The sequence below is a fragment of the Heloderma suspectum genome, chromosome 1 (assembly GCF_057233095.1).
Source record: "Heloderma suspectum isolate Gila_16-S chromosome 1, 16-S_ref, whole genome shotgun sequence".
NCBI classification, from domain to species: domain Eukaryota; kingdom Metazoa; phylum Chordata; class Lepidosauria; order Squamata; family Helodermatidae; genus Heloderma; species Heloderma suspectum.
In genome coordinates, this window is record NC_139458.1 from 70,060,770 (window position 1) to 70,076,617 (window position 15,848).

The 15,848-nt window shown below is 42.8% G+C and overlaps 1 protein-coding gene across 6 annotated transcripts in view; it reads right to left on the reverse strand.

The window, feature by feature from the left end:
- INO80 (INO80 complex ATPase subunit) overlaps nucleotides 1–15,848 on the reverse strand; it is a 94,876-nt gene that overhangs the window by 53,251 nt on the left and 25,777 nt on the right. For all 6 annotated transcript variants that reach the window (XR_014789408.1, XR_014789409.1, XM_084845757.1 and 3 more), the window contains exons 9-19: nucleotides 14,347–14,550; nucleotides 13,357–13,552; nucleotides 13,123–13,190; nucleotides 12,587–12,796; nucleotides 10,295–10,375; nucleotides 9,136–9,231; nucleotides 7,149–7,208; nucleotides 5,804–5,946; nucleotides 4,182–4,266; nucleotides 2,426–2,543; nucleotides 1,765–1,850 (exon numbers count right to left, since the gene is read on the reverse strand). Coding sequence is in view for 4 of the 6 variants with exons in the window: in XM_084845757.1 (XP_084701883.1) it covers nucleotides 1,765–1,850; nucleotides 2,426–2,543; nucleotides 4,182–4,266; nucleotides 5,804–5,946; nucleotides 7,149–7,208; nucleotides 9,136–9,231; nucleotides 10,295–10,375; nucleotides 12,587–12,796; nucleotides 13,123–13,190; nucleotides 13,357–13,552; nucleotides 14,347–14,550 (1,347 nt within the window). In the remaining 2 variants the exon portion in view is untranslated. The remainder of the gene's footprint in view (nucleotides 1–1,764; nucleotides 1,851–2,425; nucleotides 2,544–4,181; nucleotides 4,267–5,803; nucleotides 5,947–7,148; nucleotides 7,209–9,135; nucleotides 9,232–10,294; nucleotides 10,376–12,586; nucleotides 12,797–13,122; nucleotides 13,191–13,356; nucleotides 13,553–14,346; nucleotides 14,551–15,848) is intronic.

Below are 15,848 nucleotides of genomic sequence, written 5' to 3' on the forward strand. Positions count from 1 at the left end.
AAATGTTTTTACAATAGTTAGCGGCTCAGATTAAGAAGAGGAACAGCCAGAACCGGGGGATACATTTTCCCAAGCCAGTTCAGATATGGGTAGGCGTGCTTCTCAGGTTACTAACTACCAGATGGCCGGGCGTGAAGGCCCCCCCTTGCCCCCCTCTGTGAGAAGCCAGGAGGAGCAGGAGGAGGAGGAGAGTGGGGGCTGTGATCTAAGAGATGCTAGACTACGGTGCAGAGCTAAGGGGGAAACGTCAGGGGTGGAGCTCAGACAGTCCACCCGGTTAGCGATGCGTGAAAGGCAACGTAGGGAAGCATCACTGGAAGGGTGCGACATCCCTCCCTAAGTTAGTCTAGCCAGCAAGCCTCACTTCCCATTTGAATCCCTTGGAGGCATTCCTTTGTAGCCTGAGAGTCTTCGAGGATCTGCATCTGTAATGAACTTTTAATTAATTAAACACCTGAGACTGAAGCCTCTCTATTTGTGTGTGTGAGTGCATCAGGAAAGAGGGGGCCCAAGGGAAATGTGACAGCTTGCCTACAGTTTGAAATGAGGCTCGCTGGCTAGACTAACTTAGGGAGGGATGTTGCGCCCTTCCCGTGATGCTTTTAAGCAGTTTTAAGCATCTTTTATGGTCAATTTTTATATGAATGCATGCGCTCTGAGAGTAGAGCAGGATATCATTTGACTGTGCTAGTAGCACAGCAATGAGTTGCATCCAAAGTATCCCTTATGCAAATGGAAGGACTCTCTATCCATTCATGGAAGCGACTGAGACCTACTGGAGGATCCTTACTGCCATCTCCCACATGGTTCCAGAGGGTCGCCGAATGTGCTGGAGAAGCCTTTTGGAGGGCACTTGGGGCTGCAGGGAGAACCAGCAAAAATCACCCTTCCTCCACTGGGAACATCTTGTGGTTACAAGTTCTGCTCACAGGAACTCTGGATCCAACCCATTGTCCCAGTTTGCATGATCACCGCGGCTTAAACCCATGGCCTTTTGTTGGGTCATTTGAGGGTTGTTTCCCCCTCAAACAAGCCATGCCAATACGATGAGCTGCAGGGTTCAGGCAATACGATGAGCTGCACCCTGGCAGGTAATTACGCAAATGGTGCCCAGCACATGCCATGGCTTAAACAAGCAACCGTTGCTTGTTTAAACCTCAGTGATTGTGCAAACCGTGCCATTGTAACACCCTTATTACAGTTCAAAATGCAAATGAGGCTTGTGGGTGCGGTGAACGTGTCAAAGGGACCACTGTTCTACAGGTTTACAGTACAATCTTCAACGGCCTGTACATCAACTCTTCCTCCTAATGAAGCCTGCCAATGACAGAAGCCACCATTTTAAAATGTTTTTATATAGTGCACAGCACCAATCCTACCATGAAGCAGAGAGAGGTGCCTGCCTCAGGCAGCTGATTTGGGGTGGCACTAAAGGACAGCAAATTAAGTTATTATTATGGAATAATGAGGAGGAGGAGGGAGGGACTTGTGGGATTATCTGCCTCAGATGCCAAAATAACTTGGCTGACCTTAGGCACCTTGACTTGGAGGGAAGGCAGCACCATTTGCTGCTCTGCCTCAGGCAGCAAAATGTCTTGGGCTGACTGTGATCATGCGAACCGAACCACTGAATGTTTGAAAAGGTGAGACTTTTAGAAGTCTGATTTAACACAGGACACAAAAACTATACAGTAATGTGTAAAACCCTGAAAAATGCAAACTGAAGGCAAGAGTTTCATTGTTCAGCTAATTTTTGTCGGGCACCTTGTCTGACAACTCGTTTTCCACATCTTTCTTGATTCTCCTCAACATAAAAGGCTTCAGGATCATGTGCAGGCGAGATAGTTGATCTGAAATTTGATAAAAAAACAACCTGTGATTACTACATTGCTGAAAAACAATGTTTTATTAATTCTGTTTTCAGTTAGTCTATCTTATAACTGTGTTAGTGACCACTTTATAAAACTGAAGGGATTCAGTCCATCACTAGAATCTAAAATGAGCACATCAGGTTTCAGTTTTGAACTTGGAAATGGGGATACTGTGGTTAAAATAACAGGGGCTCCATGTTTCTACCACTGCAGCAATTTTGTGGGAATTTATCCACAAAATCTTTAGTTGTGGAGCTTAGGAGCAGTGGCAGGTGGACATCGTACAGCTGTGGACCCTTCCCCTGCACTTCTCAGAACGTTACTATATTCTCCCTTCCCTGTGTGAAAAACTATTGCTGCTTCTCTTGCCACAAACTCATCAACAGTTTTATTACCTCCGCTTCCACAAAAAGAATTTTTAATTCTACAGAATAAACCTCTGTGAATCTAGAGTTATAAAACAATTTAAAACAACAATTAACACTTCATTCTGGTAATTGTGGGCAGTTGGGGGACTCTGTTGCAGAAGACAGGGATTCCTGCACAGCACTTACTCTCATCAATGGCAGATTTATTCTCTGCATGGCTTTCGATATCTTTAGAAAACCACTCATTGAATTCTTCATGGGAGTCAAACAATGTCGGCATAATGAAATGAAGCAAAGCCCAGAGCTGCAGCACAAGAGCAAAAGAAGGTATCAGAAAAAGTTACTCTGCTAAATAACAATACTATACAGCCTTTTAATGAATATACCAACCAGGCTTAAAACAAGTTTGTTGTTGTTGTTCAGTCGTTAAATCATGTCCGACTCTTCGTGACCCCATGGACGATAGCATGCCAGGCCTTCCTGTTCTCCGCTCTCTCCGGGAGTGTGCTCAAGTTCATTAAAACAAGTTTGCTTGCTAGTAACAACAACTACTACTTCTTGAGCTTCTTCTTCAAAAAGGTACACGTAATCATACACAGGTGACTGACTGGGTTGAACACTTAGAAGAAAACCTCTCAATAACTATAACAGAGAAGTTCCTCTCCACATCCGATAGCAGACTGAGGAAGGCCTTTCCCTCCTTAGTTCACTACCCAACTGCTGCAATAAAGCTCTGGGCAAAGGGTGAGCTCCAAAAAGGGAGGTGGGCAACAAGGTGACTATGCACAGATTACATTTCATTTTCTTTGAATGGTGCCACAAAGTCAGATATGGGTGACTAACAAGCTTCCCTATTGGAAAAGGAGCACATGGTGTTGCAAATACAAACACGGACTTGTAACCTTCAAATTATACAAAGTAAATGCCCTCACTGCCTCTGAAATGCAGAATGATGCCTTTCTACCAATCCTGCAATGGTACACTGTGAAAGGTAGGGAAATCTCCCACCCTTCATATTAAATTTTCAATAGAATTGATGCCTATTTTCACTTTAATAATTGCACACCCTGCTGCTTCAGTCATGGTGGGTGCCCTCTTCTGGGACCCTGAGGAATAAGCAAAAAAGACAGACAGCAGACCATGTGGAAAAAATCCAGCATTATGGCAACTAAGATCTTCCATTTACAAGATGCTGTAAGCCAGGGGTGGGCAATTTGTGGCCCTCTGGATGTTGCTGGACTGCAACTCCCATCAGCCCTAGCCAGCACAGCCAATGGTGACAGATTATGGGAATTGCAATCCAACAACTGGAGGGCCACAAGTTGCTCCCCCCTGCCTTAAGCAAAGAGAAGAAAATACCCTCAATGATCAGGGCTCTCTCCACAGCTATGGAAGGATTCCCCACTGAATGCCTAAACTGCCCAGATGTGCAAATCTGTGTGGCACCAGTCAAAAATTAAGCAACAACTTTTCACTTATTTAGCATAGTCATCTTGTGCAGATGTTCAACAGAATTGTAAAAATGCAGAATCGTATATTTATCCCTTGAAACACCAATAACTGGTTTATCATACATCTTTAACAAGCTTTTCAACTCGGTGAGTGGGACATAATTACTTTGCTGCCCATCATTTCATCCCTTGTTATTAGTTATTGTGGCATTGTAGCCAGGAATACAGAAATGATATAAGCACACAAGAAACATGTGCTTAGCCAGAGCTTTGTTTCTGTTGCAGCGGTTTACACTGCTAAAGAGAGAACTTACCTTTTAAATGGGAAACTATGGAACTGTTGCAGCTAAAACAACTTGAAGTTCAACTTGTGTGCATGGTTCTCCATAAACAAATGTATTGCTTCTTTGATTGGAATGGCTAGCTCTCTCAACTTTTGTTTATGAACTAATCTAGAATACTGGGAACCAATGGGAACAAACCATGCATACCTCAGCCATGGTGTTTTGGATGGGTGTCCCAGTCAGCAATAGTCGATTTCGGCACTGGAACTGAAGTAAAATTTTCCAACGGACACTGAAATACCAACATATTTTAATTATTAAAAATAATCTATGATAAAGAGTGGCAATAAAGGAAATCACTTGCGATTTAACGTTTTTAGAACATTAATGAATAAGGTACCTACTAGGCAAGAGAATTGACTACATATATTTTCTTTCTTTCTTTTTTTCTTTCTTCTTCTTTTTTTCCATTAAGAACTTCCTCCATTCTATCCCTTTCCTAAACTACTTTAGAGATGCCATGTGATGTAAACAAATGAAAAGACACTCCAGTGTTATTGATCTGGAGCCATAAATAGATATATTTATGTTGGTTTCACTTGAATGGAAAACTACTGATCATACAAATATTTAGATTTATGATTAGTAGCTTTCCTTTCTTGTAAAACCAACTCCCCCACCCCTTGCCCACAAATTTCAAGGAGTGGGTATTGATCATTTCTCAATAACTAGTTAAAACAGACTGGGGGAGCAGTTTCTTTCATCCAGTTGGGAACACCGAATTTTAAAGCCAAATACTGCCACATTCCTTTCAGATTAAAGTATGAGTATCTTCTACCCATCTAGGACTGGCTCCATGTTTGAGAGGTCCTGGGAGGTGCCCTCCCCAGCTGGCTTTCACACTCCCCCTGGCTGGCTTCTCTCCCCTTGAGCTGGCTTGCCTGCCCATATCCCCAACTGGTACAGACTAGCTTCCCCATCTCCTGTGGGCTTATAGAGCATGGGTGCAGGTGGGGGGAACACCACTGCTCGTGCTACTCTGGGCTGCACCGTACCACTGAGAGCCAGGGAGCTTTTCTTAAAGGGAGTCCAGAATAGCACAGGAGGTGGGGCATCTCCTCCTTTGCTGGCCATCAGCACTGCTACTTCTTTGCTGTCCCTGCCTGCCCTGAGCCGCGCAGATGGTAGATCCTCCAAGCTGCTGCCTACAATAATCTGGACAGGCAAGGATGGCAAAAGTGGCTGTGGCTGGCAGCAAGCAGCAGACAAGCACCAGTGTCTATGCTACTCTGGGTTCTCCAGTCTCACTTCTGCTGCCATGTACCCAGAGTAGAGCAGCCAGAAGCACTTCCCCCCTGTTACTGGCCTGGCCCAGCACTGCCACCACATCACCATCCTCTCCCTCTTCTTCAATACCTCTGGGCCTCCCTTGCCGTTGATGTACTTGCCAGAGGCATCGAGGAGGAGGAAGAGGATGGCCATGACAGCATGGGCAATTGTCTCACCTAGCGCTTCTCTCTGGGTAACTTTTTAAAAGTTTTAAAAAGAGGAGGCTGGAGTCAGTCCTGATGGGCCCCCACAGACCTAACCATGCTGGGTGCTGATGCTGGGCTTATATCCATCTAGGCTATCACAACAGTCGACATCCAAAGTAGAAGTCACGGTATCTTGAGGAGATAGATAAGTTCCATCATGCACCCCAAAACATATATAAGGAAAGGAGCAAAGCATTTCAGCATTTTTAACACTGTATATATCTACTGCATCCTAGCTTATTTTCAATCACTGGTCATAAAATCCAGGTTTCATTTTCCTTCTGCACAAATTACCTGGAGCTACTCTTGAGTGCCTGTGCCTCATCCAGCACCATATACTGCCACTTAACTCGTTGGAAATACTTCACATCTTGGACTACAAGCTGATAACTGGTGATCACCACATGGAAAGGAGCATCCTGAGTATACAAAGTCTTCTGCAATAAGGAAAATATATTGGGGTTATATAAACTAAGTTTATTTATCAGTGGTACAAAGGTCAAATATTTGTGTTCAGGAATTCTGGTATCACTTTTTCCATATTTTTCCCAAATTCAGTGTCTGGGTTAATGAAATAAAATCCCCAAAACACATTAGGGTAATATCTTTCTTAGGAACAACCAAAACGTCACATTACAGTACTGCGTCTTTTAGGTTAATAAAGAGAGTAAAAAATACACTGCTTTCATAGCCTATTAATGAGTAATCTGTTCCCAATCTGGTAACATTTCACTCTGTTTCAGAAAAAGAGAATCTTATTTTCCACTTTTAAAACTTCTACGCTTTAATGCATTCATAATCAAAATGAGCATGGAGGACTGAGGACACTGCCTTCACTCCAGTGTAGGGGAGAGAATCTAGGGGCTTCCCACTGCGGTGGCAGACACTTCCTTAAAGAATACTTCTGTTTTCCTGGCTGGGAGGCCATGCATCGTGTGGTTCCACTGCAACATGTGGTTCTATCACTCAGGAAGAAAACTCTTAACCAGTCAGACTTCCACTGAGAGTGCCCTAAAGTATATTTAAAGAGCCAGTCAGTCTTCCAGTAATTGTCCTAAAGCAGGTCATCCCAGAGTGCAGGACACGGAATAATGGGCTCAAGTGACAGGAAGCCAGATTCCGGCTGAACATCAGGAAAACTTCCTGACTGTAAGAGCAATACGACAATGGAACCAATTACCCGGGGAGGTGGTGGGCTCTCCCACACTGGAGGCCTTCAAGACGAGGCTGGACAGCCATTTGTCAGGGATGCTCTGACTTGGATTCCTGCACTGAGCAGGGGGTTGGACTCGATGGCCTTGTAGGCCCCTTCCAACCCTACTATTCTATGATTCTAGGTGTGGGCAGCTGCAGGGAGTCCGGGAGCCATTTTTGCTCCTGCAAGCCACACTCCCACCAGCGCACCACAGAATCCCTCCATGCATGCACAGAGGCAACAAAATAGTTGGTGGTTTGCCAACAATGTTCAGTAGCTTAGTGGTAATTAGGTCAAATTTGATCTCAAGCTAAATTTGACCTGTTTACTGCTCCGTAGTGGTAAATTGACATTTTTCCTTTGGAATATATTCTCACATTCTACTGTAAAGGGACAAGAATCAGCAAAGGGTTTTTTTTAAGGGGGTTGGGAGGTTGATAGTACCTGACTCCAGAATTTCCTGATCACTTTTCGGTCATGGGGATTTCCCCAGTAAGGTAGCACCTAGAACAAACACATTCAAAATAAGTACTTTCTAACACACCTTTCATATTTGTGCCCTTAGCAAAAGTCCCCCAAAAGCATTACTACCCAAGGCAGGGCAAAATCAGACTGTTATTCCTAACTTGAAAGAAAAATACAAAAGTATTTTACGCAACATAGTTCTTAGGAAGCTTGTTCACAGAAAAGGCTTGGTAAAGCCACAGAGAATAAATTACAAGCAGCAAAGTTTACAGTTTTGGATTGATTTAAATTACCATTAAAAAAAAGTCCTATGCCTGATTTAGGGTGCTTCCATTTCATTTATTACATTTCTATACTGCACAATACCCAAAGCTCTCTGGGCAGTTTACAAAGATTAAAAACTTTAAAAACACAATACTGCACATAATATAGAAATCACAGACCTATAAACATATAAACAGACAATACACACGCATATGCACACACACACATTTTTTTTTTTATTATCAACAATAAGAAATCCCAGGACCCAATTAAAAACCTTATCATATGCTGCCAAATGCTGGAGAGTAGAGAAAGGACTTAACTTGGTTAACCTGAAAAGCTAACAACATTGGGGAGATCTTTGCATAATTGGGGGCCACCACTAAGAAGGCCCTCTCCCTTGTTGCCACCTTCCAAGCTTCCCTTGGGGGAGGCACCCAGAGGAGGGCCTTAGATGATGAGCGTGGTATACAGGTAGGTTCATGTTGGGAGAAGCGCTCTGTAACCTATTGCAGTTCTGAGCCACGTAAGGCTTTATAGGTCAAAACCAGCACTTTGAATCGGGCTTGGAAACATACAGGCAGCCAGCGTAAATGGGCCAGAATTGGTGTTAAACATTCAGATCTTCTGGTTCCTGTTATCAATCTGTCTGCCGCATTTTGCATAAGCTGCAGCTTCTCAACCGTCTTCAAAGGCAGCCCTACATAGAACACATTGCAGTAATCTAGCAGGGCTTTTCTTGTCCAAGGGCTTTACTTCAAACACAGAATCTTACTAGGGGTCCAGATGTCATCTTTCATTTATAACCCTCCAGTATTTTCCCACCATTACCTCAAAAAAATCTGTTAAGGAGTAAAAGACAGAATAGCTGCACAGTACTTTTTGACTCGTAACACTGGGAGTTGTCCTTCTGGAAACACCCTTAGTAACTTATTAGATAGTCCCTCACAATTATGTAGTTTATTATTTCACTCTCTGTGTTCTTGGGAGGCCAGCAGACAGATGAAGCAGCAGAAATCCACTCTTTCCTTTAATGCCCCTATTTGTAATTAATTTCTCAACCAAAATAGAAAATGAAGCAGCATACTTAGTCCTAGATCAACCATTTCTCTTTCAAATGTAGTAAAATTATTATCACACTGCCACCTGCTGATAAAAGTGGGAACAGTACAAAAGGTAGGAAGTGTACCATGGTTTCTATAGGCCTGTGATTGGCAATAGAAGCAGTTTTCCGATTTATGAGACAACCAGATTAAAATGGTGCTTCTTGTGATAAATGTGTAAAGTGTGAAGCAGAGACACAAATCCCCAACACCTACATTATATATGTACTAAGGAGTTGTAGTTCCCTGGATGTTGTCTGCTGTGTATTCAGGAACTTGTTATCTCCTCTTCACCCATTGCATGTTTACTGTCAGAAACACTGGTTAAACCAGCTGCCAAGTAAAGTGCAAAGCAGAGCTTACTAGTCAGGCATCTGGGTGATGAGACAATCCTCTTGGTGTATAAACAGACCACAAAAGGCTACCCACCCAGAAATTAGGAAACGATTAGGGGGGGCTATAGCAAAAATGGTTGGAAGAAAAGACAAGGAACAATGCCATGGCAATCAGGCTTCTTACATCCTCTCAATTTCAAGCTAAGAAAGTTGAAACAATGAAGGGAGTTAAATTTCTGGAATCATCCCAAGTATGCTTGTTACCTTAAATCTAGGAACAAATCTGGCAAACTCCTGATGCCAGTTGTTTAATGTGGAAGCCGGTGAAATAATTAAAAAGGGTCCCCAGATATTCTCTCTCTGGAAGAAGAAAAAGCCTTAATTGAAGGGAAACAACATTTTATATAATATTAAAATGAACAGCAAATGCTGTGTATAAGGGAAATATGCAGGTTGTAACAAAGCTTCCTACCAGGACTATACATAACTACGTTTACCAGATAGTTATTTATTTTCTTAAGTCTCCTTTCATATTCATAGTATTTCCTAACATACTAGATAGGGATGATATGAAAACCATTGAACCTAAATATTTCTTTGGGACAAATGATTACTGTGATACACAGCACTGTCTTCATTGTGTTCCACTAGCACCTTCTGCTGTTTTTAAGGTTCAGAGTAGTTATTCATTTAACTCACAGAGCAATCCTTTATCTATACAACTACTGTCACTATGCATTAATAAGGTACCAGGTGCTGTACAGCAGGGGTGTCGAATCCTTCACCTGAGGGCCAGAATCAATTCTGGAGAAGCTGTTGGGGGTTGCCTTCCAGTAGTAGGTGGAATTAAAGGCAAAAGACAGCAGACCAAAATACCACCATATTTTAGCTTAAACCTATTAGTGCCAGTATCTAAGCCACAGCAGAGGAATTTCAACCTTTCAGGATGGGGAAAAAAGTGCAAAGCTGGGAAGCCACCACATGATTGGCAGTTGGGGGAAGGGGGCATAGCCATTTGGGGAACCCCAGAGGGCCAGACTGAAATACAAGGTGGGCTAGATTTGGCTCATAGGCTGAGGTTCAACACTTTTGCTATATAGAATGAAAAGGTAACATAGATTTCTTCATGGACACAACTGGACTCGCAGTTTTAGACAGGCAAAAGTCAAAGGTGAAGGGAGAGGACATAGCTGAGTAAGGGAGCAGTATAAATGGAGACTGGAGGTTAATTAGTACCAGGGAACATAGAAAGGGTGGAGTTATACAAGACCAAGAAAGGCTCAGAAGAACAAGAAAATTGCACACTAGTTTTGATGAATGAAAACAAATGTTAGTACAAAAATGTATAAACTAGGGCCCATTTGAACCATCTATTAAGTACCTGCCTTCAGTCAGGGGAGAGAGCAACAAAGAATCCACCTACCTCAGCCAGATGTGCTAACAATGCAATACTCTGCACGGTTTTACCCAGCCCCATTTCATCTGCCAGGATTCCATTGATGCCCTGCAAGAATGGCAGCTACTTTAGAATTTAGTCTGGGAAAGGCATAAAAATATGCACAAGAGATAGCTAGGAAATCAGTACAATATTGAAGCCTACTATCTTCCTTCAAATACCATCAGATGCTATTTGAGGGGAGTTCCATAATACTTTTGTTGTTGTTCAGTCGTTCAGTTGTGTCCAACTCTTTGTGACCCCATGGACCATAGCATGCCAGGCCTTCCTGTCCTGCGCTCTCTCCCGGAGCGTGCTCAAGTTCATATTCATTGCAACAGTGATGCTATCTAGCCATCTCATCCTCTGCTGTCCCCTTCTCCTTTTGCCTTGTCTTTCCCAGCATCAGGGTCTTTTCCAGAGAGTTTTCTCTTCGCATTAGGTGGCCAAAATATTTGAGCTTCAGCTTCAGCATCTGTCCTTCCAATGAGCACTCAGGGTTGATTTCCTTTAGGATGGACTGATTTGACCTCCTTGCAGTCCAGGGGACTCGTAAGAGTCTTCTCCAGCACCACAGTTTGAAATCATCAATTCTTCGGCGCTCAGCCTTCCTTATAGTCCAGCTCTCACAGCCATACATTACTACTGGGAAAACCATAGCTTTGATTAGACGGACCTTTGTCGGCAAGGTGATGTCTCTGCTTCTTACTATGCTGTCTAGGTTTGCCATAGCTTTCCTCCCAAGGAGCAAGCGTCTTTTAATTTCATGGCTACAGTCACCGTCTGCTGTGATCTTGGAGCCCAAGAAAGTAAAATCTGTCACTGCTTCCATTTCTTCCCCTTCTATATGCCAGGAAGTGATGGGGCCAGATGCCATGATCTTCGTTTTTTTAAGGTTGAGTTTCAAACCAGCTTTTGCACTCTCCTCTTTCACCCTCAACAAGAGGCTCTTGAGATCCTCTTCGCTTTCTGCCATTAGGGTGGTATCGTCTGCATATCGGAGGTTGTTGATAATTCTCCCAGCAATCTTAATTCCGACCTCTGATTCATCCAACCTGGCATTTCTCATGATGTACTCTGCATATAAGTTAAATAAGCAGGGTGACAATATGCAGCCTTGTCGTACTCCTTTCCCAATTTTGAACCACTCGGTTGTTCCATGTCTGGTTCTTACTGTTGCTTCTTGACCCTCGTACAGGTTTCTCAGGAGACAGGTAAGGTGGTCTGGTACTCCCATCACTTTAGGAATTTGCCACAGGTTGTTGTGATGCACACAATCAAAGGCTTTAGCGTAGTCAATGAAGCAGAAATAGATGTTTTTCTGGAATTCTCTTGCTTTCTCCATGATCCAGCGAATGTTGGCGATTTGATCTCTAGTTCCTCTGCCTCTTCGAAACCCAGCTTGTACTTCCGGTAGTTCTCGGTTCGCATACTGCTGAAGCCTAGCTTGTAGGATTTTGAGCATCACCTTGCTGGCATGTGAAATGAGCGCAATTGTACGGTAGTTTGAACACTCTTTGGCGTTGCCCTTCTTTGGAATTGGAATGTAAACTAACCTTTTCCAGTCTTGTGGCCACTGTTGAGTGTTCCAAATTTGTTGGCATATTGAGTGCAGCACTTTAACAGCATCATCTTTTAGGATTTTAAATAGCTCAGCTGGAATACTGTCATCTCCACTAGCTTTGTTGTTACTAATGCTTCCTAAGGCCCACTTGACTTCACTCTCGAGGATGTCCAGCTCAAGTTCAGTAACCGCACTATCATGGCTATCAGGGACATTCAGATCTTTCCTGTATAGTTCTTCTGTGTATTCTTGCCACCTCTTCTTAATCTCATCTGCATCTGTTAGGTCCCTGCCTTCTTTGTCCTTTATCATGCCCGTCTTTGCACAAAACGTTCCCTTGAGATCTCCGATTTTCTTGAAGAGATCTCTAGTCTTTCCCATTCTGTTGTTTTCCTTGATTTCTTTGCATTGTTCATTTAAGAAGGCCTTCTTGTCTCTCCTTGCTATTCTCTGGAACTCTGCATTCAGTTGGATATATCTTCCCCTTTCTCCCTTGCTTTTCGCTTCCCTTCTTTCCTCAGCTACTTGTAAAGCCTCATCAGACAGCCACTACCTCTCCTTGAAAAACAAATTGTCTTGGATTTGTTCTCATAAAGGATCTTTTTAATTATAAGATTATGAACCCACTACATGTAAGCGTAATCCAGCCCTCTGTCTGAAGCCATACCAAGGAGGGACCTGTCTCTAGAAACTAGTGTCAAGAAATGCTAATGTACCTGCTCATAAAGGTTAGCCAGCCAGTTCATGCCTTTCAGCTGGTACCCTTTCAGTTTACCATTGAAAATGGTAGGCTGTGGAATGTCCTCTCCTGCCCGGATAGATGGGTTGGCAAGGCTGTAGCTCTCTCCAAAGCCAGTGCCAGATCTGTTGGCAGCCCGAAGTGCTGCTGCCCGACTCTCTTTAGCATCTTCATCAAATGACCTGGTCTAAGTAAGGAGAAAGAAAAAAGGATTAAGGCTGCAATCCTATGCAAATCACTGATCTTACGTCTGACTAAACATATACACGACTGGGTTTAATAAACTCATATGAATGTGATTTCCCCTTCACTTGTTAAAACATATAATCAGGAGAAGCAGGATTTTCTCTTCATACACTTGATAGGGATATAATAACAAGGTAACCAGAAACCTGGTGCACAGATCAAAACTAGTAATTTGCACGAAAGACTGAACTATCCCATTCCAATTCCAGGCACTGTATAATTTAGAACACTTCCCATTTTACTTCATAACTCTTTCTCAATACTCACCTGGGCCTGGTGAATCCGGTAGGCATCTTCAGCATTCTTCAGAGCCTGGACCTTGTAGTAGTTACTATCTGAAAACAGCACCAAATTAAAAAAGGCCACAAGGATTAATTCTCAAGACTTTATAGATGGGTTATTTAAATATATCTGAAAGCTCAAAGTTTATAGGGCTGCACAAGCCTGTGATTACTTCCAAGATTTCCTTAAGTCCTGCTGGAGTTCAATTCCACTCCTTACCATAATCCTCCTGGGTAATGTTGACGACGACTCCTCCACCAATGTCAATCTGCCTCTGGATAGAACTGTCTTCAAGCTTCCTTAAGATCTCGTCCTGGATTCCATCATGTCCAATATCTCGTTTGCGGCTCATGAAGTGGGCATACAATTCAGTTTGCGTAATCAGGAAGTTAAGTTTTCTCTGCTGCCTCTTAGCCTAAAATAATTTACAACGCAACACAGGAAATAACGTCACATTTAAAACACCTCAAAAAAGTTAAAATAATGCATTTAATTTTTACAACTGTGAACATATTAGAAACAAGACAACTATACTCTTGCATCTTTTTAATTTCAGAATGCTGTCTGTCATTGGTTAAAGATACCTCTCCCAACACACCCGTATGGCTGTAAGGTCTGACCTGTTTTTTCTTGTTAACACTGAGAAGACGAGTTATGCACAGACATCGTATTTTATAGTGTAAAGTAGGCCTTGGCCTGACTGTACAGAAATAAAAGATAAAATGAAGCTCAGGCAAGAAACAGCAGCTGCCATTTCCAAATGAAGAGGAACACAGCCAAGTCTCTCTCTAGTGGCTGGTGTGTTGGCCATCAGTAAAGACTATTCTTTACTGGGTGTAAAGAGAGATCTTTCTCAACCAAAGGAAAACTAGTTTTAAAACTACAGCAAAAATATAAGCCCTAGCAGCCTAGCATAGAAAATTATGGCATGCAGGCCAAGACACACCTAGCTCATTAGGCACACTTTAAAAGCTAGCACTAAGTCCTGGATCAATATGTCTTGATATGTTAAGGTACTTCCTCAAGTAATTGGTGATGCAAAGAATTTGGCAGTCTTTTTAGTTTGGAATTAAACAGAAACAGTTGGATCTTAATCTTAAAAGAAAGAAACCTCTAGTGGATTTGATTTTCCTAACAGATAGACCACTGCAACACTAACTATCTTAGTTCCACTGTCTGACTTTCCATCTATCTGTGGTTTAGTCTCACCTCTCTCATCTCCTCATCCAGTTTGCGCTGCTCCAGTGCCTCCTTTTCTGCTCTTTTGCGGTGTTCTTTCTCCACTTTCTCATATTTCTTCCAGTAAAGAAGCATCTCCTTGGTAAGGCGTCGTGCCCTCGGTAGCGTCTCCTTGCAGTTCTTTTGGGCTTGAATAGCTGCTCGACGCACCTCTCTCATACACTGATGAGCCAGCTACCAGGGGAGCAACAGAAAAGATGGTGTTTTTAAATAAGAGCCAGATAAATAACTAAGAGACGAGCAGTGAAGGCTGGGATGGTGACGTCTTGAGTAGGGCAAATCTGGTCTTGGATCTCTCTTAGTTCTACAGCTGAAATTTACCCTTGCTGTTTTTCACAGCATCCCATTTTTTATATAGTAAAACAATTTCTTTGCAGTTGAAATCAGATATAACAAACATACATGGAAAAAAATTGTATAAAAAAATCAAAAGTCAATCGAAGTCAACCTATTCCTATTATAGAAACAGTGCTTTTTTTCTCTCAGCAAAAATAAAAAGTGAGGTTTTTCCCAGATACTTCAATAAAAATTATGAAGTTTTATATTGGTACTGTTATGGAAACAAAAGTAGAAGAACAGATTCACAGTCCTGAATTGGTGCTTGGACACGGTGATGGATGCAGAAGAGTAGCCCACGTCTGGGAGTTCCTGCCATCAGCTCCTGAAAGTGGCCTGAGAGGACTGTTGGGGCAGCCCCTCCCCCACCTTCCCTAGGGCTACTTAAGACCTGTGTGTCCTGAGGGAAGGCAGAAGAGAAGACCAGGCTGGGGAGCTCATGCTATCAGAACTCATCCTGAAGAGACCTTCAATCAGCCTGAGACAGCTATAACCATGGGTTGTTGTATGGGTTATAGGGTGGTTTGGAAGCCACCCCCACTGCACACCTTGCTGGGTTCGGACGACATGACAACCCACACCGTGGCACGGGTAATTAGGGAAATGGTGGGCATGCGAGCAGTACAGGCGGGGTGGGGAAAAGAAGCCACGGTGGCATCTTTTCCTCCAATGATCATCCGAACCCAGCCATTTGGGGGATGCTCCTTGATCCAGCTTTGTCACAGGTTGCCTCTGTGGCATGGAGCACGTTTTACCAGCATAGTCTGGTGTATCAGCTGTGACCCTACAAGGACAGAGATAGTCTAGCCTCCATGTTCTAGTAACTCTAGATTCGATTTGTGTAATGCGTTATATGCTGGGCTGCCTCTGAAGACTCTTCAGAAACTCCAGTTAATTCAAAATACTGCTACAAAATTGCTAACAGGGGCCAGGCATTATGATCATACTACACTTGTGCTTCACCAACTTTACTAGCTCCTGGTCTCTTTCTGGGCTCAATTTGAAGTGCTGCTTTTGATCTTTAAAGCCCTTCACACTTATTTATTAAAATACTTCTATACCATTTAATATATTAGTTCACATTAAAACAAATTAAAATACAACATAACAATTTAACAGCCCAGATAAAACAATAA